This window comes from Mustelus asterias, chromosome 3 (assembly GCF_964213995.1).
Source record: "Mustelus asterias chromosome 3, sMusAst1.hap1.1, whole genome shotgun sequence".
In the NCBI taxonomy this organism is placed as follows: Eukaryota; Metazoa; Chordata; class Chondrichthyes; order Carcharhiniformes; family Triakidae; genus Mustelus; species Mustelus asterias.
The window spans coordinates 16,678,705-16,684,704 of NC_135803.1; the positions used below are offsets into that span (position 1 = coordinate 16,678,705).

Below are 6,000 nucleotides of genomic sequence, written 5' to 3' on the forward strand. Positions count from 1 at the left end.
ACACGCTTCTTTATGGGCCCCAGATGTTCCAGTCAGGGGGCAGTTTTAAATGTAAGAAGTTGCCGACTTCCCACTGCATCCTGCAGCCCACGTCTTGGGCTCATTCTTGGGGCAGTGGATGGCACAGTGGTTAGCACTACTGCCTCACAGCGCCACAGACTCGGGTTTGATTCCCGGCTTGGGTCACTGTCTGTGCAAACTCCACACATTCTCCCCGAATCTGCATGGGTTTCCTCCGGGTGCTCCAGTTTCCTCCCACAGTCCAAAGATATGCGGGTTAGGTGGATTGGCGATGCTAAATTACCCCTTAGTGTCGGGGGACTAGCTAGGGTGAATGCATGGAGTTATAGGGATAGGGCCTGGGTGGGATTGTGGTTGGTGCAGACTTGAAGGGCTGAATGGCCTCCTTCTGCACTGTAGGATTCTATGATTAAAGCTACTCTGCTTTCCTTCTGCGCGTCATCATCAAGGAATGCAAGCAGGCCATTCAGCCCCTTGTTCCAGCATTCAATGCGATCATGGAGGATTTTGTACAGCTCCATTCTGTACCCTTGTCTAACCAAAGTCTGAGCAGATGAGTGAATAAGATAGACAATTGGCAGCATAAAAAATGAAATAAAGAGGAAAATAACACGGACACAATGTTCGAAAAGTACACAGAAATATCTAAAAATTGTGCCCTTCATTTGTCAACTTGGAAACTCCCAAATTTCTCATCATTGCCTTCAGTATCCCCATGTCCCAACTCATTCGAGTCATCACTTTCCATCTCCAAAATATCATCAGCTGGCGAACCCTTATCCATGTCTTTTCTTACCTCTAGACTTGACAGCGCACTCCTAGCTGGTCCCACAAATTCTACCCTCCGCAAACTTAAGATCGTCCCAAACTCTGCTGCCCATCAAGTCTCATTGCCCATATCACCCGTGTGCTCCCTGATCTACACTGGTTCCTGCTCAAGCAACACCTCTAGTTTAAAACTCTCATCATGCTTTTCAAATCCCTCAATGGTTTGGCCCCTTCCCATCTCTGTAACCTCTTCCAGTCCTACAACCGTCAGAGATATTTGCAATCCTCTAATTCTGGCTTCTTCTGCATTCTGAATTGCTCTACTACTTGTAGCAATGCCTACTGCTGCCAAGGCCCGAAGCTCTAGAGCTCCTCCTCCTCACTTTAAGACACTTCTTAAAACCTACATCTTTGACTAAAGTTTTGGTCGTCTGTCCCAATGTCTCCTTGTAGTCCGTTGTCATACATTGTGCTCCGGTGAAGCACCTTGGGATATCACATAAATACAAGCTGGTGGATTCTGCTCCCATTGTGGATGCCTTCATGTAACTCCATCCCCTAATTTGATCCACAAGGAATAAGATTGCCTGCTGTAATTAAATGTATTCCAGGAGCTTTCATCACATGACTTGCCCCCACACTTCAGCCATCTTTGTGATGCACTGCCTTCCTCCACCATTGGAAAGCAACACCCAATTGGATGCTGCTTGATGAATACATGAATAGGATGGGACTGGAAGAAAACACACTCTGTAAATGCATACGGTTTTGGTTTAGGCAGGCATCATGATAGGCACAGGCTTGAAGGGCTGAAGGGCCTGTTCCTGTGCTGTACTGTTCTTTGTGCTTCAACTGTCAGCCAAACAGTCTTTTTCCCCTCCCATTTTCAATATTTTTCCAACTGGTAAATGTTCATAGAAAACAATAATGTCCCGATGATGTTTTTCCAGGGTTGGACGCAGCAGTGCTCTGGCGATTGATTTTTCTAATTCATTCATGGGATGTGGGCATCACTAGCCCAGACATCATTTATTGCACATCCCCAGTTGCCCTTGAACTAAATGGCTTGCTAGGACACTTTAAGAGGGCATTTAAGAGTCAACCACATTTGCTATGGGTCTGGAGTCACATGTAGGCCAGACCAGGTAAGGACGGCAGATTTCCTTTCCTAAAAGGACATGAGTGAACCAGGTGGGTTTTTACAACGATGGTTTCATGGTTATCGTTTTAATTCCAGATTTTTACGGAATTCAAATTTCGCCATTTGCCCTGGTGGGATTCAAACCCCGGTCCCCAGAGCATTACCTTGGGGGTCTCTGGATTACTGACCCAGTGGCAATAAGTTACTGCCTCCCTGGAAGATTGGCAACCCCAATGAGGAATGTCACAGGAGATGGAACAACTTTCACTTGTAACAAAATAAACAAAAAACAAAGTGTTTGCTTCGGAGAGTCCATCACACAAACCAGCCTCCCATCCTCTGACTCTATCTGCACTTCCCGCTGCCTCAGAAAAGCAGCCAGCATAATCAAGGACCCCACACACCCAGACATACTCTCTTGCACCTTCCAGCGGGAAAAAGATACAAAAGTCTGAGATCACATACCAACTGAATCAAGAACAGCTTCTTCCCTGCTGCCATCAGACTTTTGAATGGACCTACCTTATATTAAGTTGATCTTTCTCTACACCTTAGCTATGACTGTAACACTACATCTGGCACCCTCTCCTTTCCTTGGAATCATAGAATCCTACAGTGCAGAAGGAGGCCATTCAGCCCATCGAGTCTGCACCAACGACAATCCCACCCAGGCCCTATCCTTATAACCCCATGCATTTGCCCTCGCTAGTCCCCTTGACACTAAGGGGCAATTTAGCATGGCCAATCCACCTAACCCGCACATCTTTGGACTGTGGGTGGAAACCGGAGCACCCGGCGGAAACCCATGCAGATACGGGGAGAACGTGCAAACTCCACACAGACAGTGACCTAAGCCGGGTCCCTGGTGCTGTGAGGCAGCAGTGCTAATCACTGTGCCACCTTGCCTTCTCTATAAAACGGTATGCTTTGTCTGTATAGCACGCAAGTGACAATACTTTTCGCTGTATACCAATACCTGTGACAACAATAAATCAAATCAAACCAAAGCCATCAAACAAAGGTAGGGGGAAAAGAGTTATGATCAAAAAAGTGGACTTTGACAAGGCTACAGAAGGAGAAGGGGGTTCAAAGAATGTTTCTTATTGTGTGACCAAGTGATAACTGAAGGCTGACTCAAGTGGGAAGGAATGCAGCAGAGGCCAGTCTCGGAGGGAGGGAGGCAGGTGTGGAAACTCGAGGCTGCGAGAGGTTGCAGGCGGGGTGAAAGGTGGAGTAGGCCAAGGGAGGGGGGTTGCAAATGACTGGTGAAGTCAAGTTAGGAGAGCCCGGGCGACGGTGGGGGTGGGGGGGGGGGGGGGGGGTGGGAGCACAGTGAGAAGGAAGATAAATGAACATTGCAGTCTTGGATGAGTTTTCTGAAGTTGAGACTGATAAGCAAGTCGATATTTAACAAAAAAGTGTTCATGGAGAAGGATTTGAATTAAATTGTGTAAGTTTTTTTTCCCCCTCTAGTGGCAGACCGGCGGCTCACACAGATAGTCCAAAGAGATAAGAGGAGTCACTATCAAAGGAAGACTTCAATCACGGTGAAACTGACCCGGCTCTTCAATCATTGACAAAGTTATCAATGAAAAAAGTAAACCTACTGTTCCAGCGAACACTGCCAGCTACTGGCCAGCTCCAGAAAGTGGAAACAGATACATTATAAACTAAATGGAAACAAGAAACACAAGGCGGTGCAGCTAAAAGTTCTAAAAAGGTTACAAGCTTATTTTCCTTCGATTTAAATGCCCACATGAATGGATACAAAAACGGATGGATGCAAACGCCTTCAGCCTAGACTGATGCACAAGGAGTATTTCTCTGATTAGGTGGAATGTTATAATCACAGATATGCAACTTGTTTTGCGACAAAACTTGAGAGGAATGTAAAACTCCCTGGGTAGACAGAGCTGGAGGGAAAATCCTGTACAGCAGGCAGCTTTTGGGACACCAGATCCAAATTTAGTTGGTCCTTTAAAAAAAACACTGAAAATAAACAACAGGCCAATCAGATACCCGCCACGCAGTTTTAAAATAATTCTTTTTTTGGCAAGGATCGCAGGCTGGAAATGGTACATTTCAGATCAGACCAGGTCAATTTCACCCGGAAGGAGAGAAAGCGGAAAGAGATTGGGAAGAATAAAAATAGAAGGGTTACATTTTCAAATGAAAAATCAGACAGACATCAGCAAAGTGATGAAGTGCAGTTTGATCGCAGTGAGAGAGAGGAGCAGAAGTCCTCTGCGCTAGTCCAGGGACACGCTCCACTGGGCTGACACTGGGCTGCAGCTCTCTCCTCTCTGCATTAGACACAAGCTGCATTCTGCATATCCACAGTACACCATTGACAACCCCTCTGAAGAGGGAGAGAGAGAGGCGCACCACTCACCCGACATGTTGCCTGTGCGATCTGTCCCCGGCTCTCAGGAGCGATGCTACGGGATGGTGCTGCTGCCAGTGGGAGGGAGGGAGAGAGAGGGAGCTAGGACAGGACAGAGTGAGGGGGGAAGGCGCTACGTCTCTCCGCTGACGCTGAGCCACACGCACCGCTCTCTGTCTGAGCCGCCCAGTCTCTTCTATATAAGGCAGCCGCCACACGTAATAGTGGCAGGGAGCCAGGCCTCCACACCAACAGTGTACGTGTGGTGTGTGTGATACGCTTATTTATTAGTGTCACAAGTAGGCTTACATTAACACTGCAATGAAGTTACTATGAAACAGTATGTCAGTGTTCATTTCTATATGGTGTTTCAGTGTGTGTTACTGTTGGATAAATGTACCAATGTGTGTACATGTGTGTGATATGTCAGTGTTCATTTCTATATGGTGTTCCAGTGTGTGTATTACTGTGTGATATAGACTCCAGTAAGAAGTCTCACAACACCAGGTTAAAGTCCAACAGGTTTATTTGGTAGCAAATACCATAAGCTTTCGGAGCGCTGCTCCTTCGACAGATGGAGTGGAAATGTGAATTTCCCATTTTCCTGCACTTGTCCCATATCCTTGAACGTTATGATATTTCAAGTGCTCATCCGAATGTTTTCTAAAGGTTGTAAGGTTTCCAGCCTCCACTATCTTCCCAGGCAGCACATTCCAGATTCCCACCACCCTCTGAGTGAATAATTTTTTTTAGATGGGATATCATTGGCCCATAGCACACCATAACATTCAGGGCTATGGGCCAAGTACTGGCAGATGGGATTAGGTGGAAGCTCAGGTGTTTCTAATGTGTTGGTACAGACCCGATGGGCCGAAGGGACTCTTCTGCACTGTATGATTCTATGATAATTGAAATCTAGAACCCTATCCAGTAGGCTAACAAAGTACATAAGAAATAAGAAAAGACAACGCAACCTTGTCAGTGTTCATTTCTATATGGTATTTCAGTGTGTGTTATTGTTGGATATGTGTACCAATTTGTGTACATGTATTTGTGTGTTTATGCATGTATGTGTACCCTTTAATGTATATGTGTTTGTACATCCATGCATCTCTGTAAATGCATTAACATGTGTGATTTGTTCATGTACAAATATGGAAGGAAAAATAAGTGCAGTGTTTGCTCCTATACACTTGTACCGGTATGAGTGATATTTGTGAATGCATTGTGCTATGTCAGCCCTGGACTGTGAGAAGCCTGAAGGTGTCAGACAACAAAACTAGGCTGATCCTCCAATGTGGTACTGAGGGAGTGCTGTGCTGTTGCCTTTCAGATGGGACATTAAGCTGAGGCCCCAAATACTCTCCCAGGTGGGTGTAAACAATCCCATAATTCAGAAAAGGGCAGGAGGAGCTTTCCCTTGTGTCCTGACCAAAATTTATCCCTCAACTTACATCACAAAAATAGATGGCTATTGCTGTTTCTGGTCCAGATGCCAAGACCAGTGCAGGTCCTCTAACATCTGTCCAAATTCCATGCCAATTTTCTCAACAAACTATCCTCACTGCTTTCCTCACTCAATATCAAAGCTTTTCATCCTCGGTGATTTTAATCTCAATGTCAATTCATCTCTCTCTACTGCTCCTCCTGTAGCCCATAATCTCACCCACTGTGCAAACCCACTGGG

General features: G+C 45.9%; 1 protein-coding gene across 3 annotated transcripts in view; it reads right to left on the reverse strand.

The window, feature by feature from the left end:
- Positions 1-4,507, reverse strand: part of gyg1a (glycogenin 1a) — a 92,758-nt gene extending 88,251 nt beyond the window's left edge. The window contains exon 1 of one of the 3 annotated variants that reach the window (XM_078205481.1): positions 4,323-4,507. In XM_078205481.1, coding sequence (XP_078061607.1) covers positions 4,323-4,329 — 7 coding nt within the window. In that variant the 5' untranslated portion in view covers positions 4,330-4,507. The remainder of the gene's footprint in view (positions 1-4,322) is intronic. The other 2 variants (XM_078205467.1, XM_078205474.1) reach the window with 2 other exon arrangements.
- Between the last annotated feature and the right edge of the window lie 1,493 nt (positions 4,508-6,000).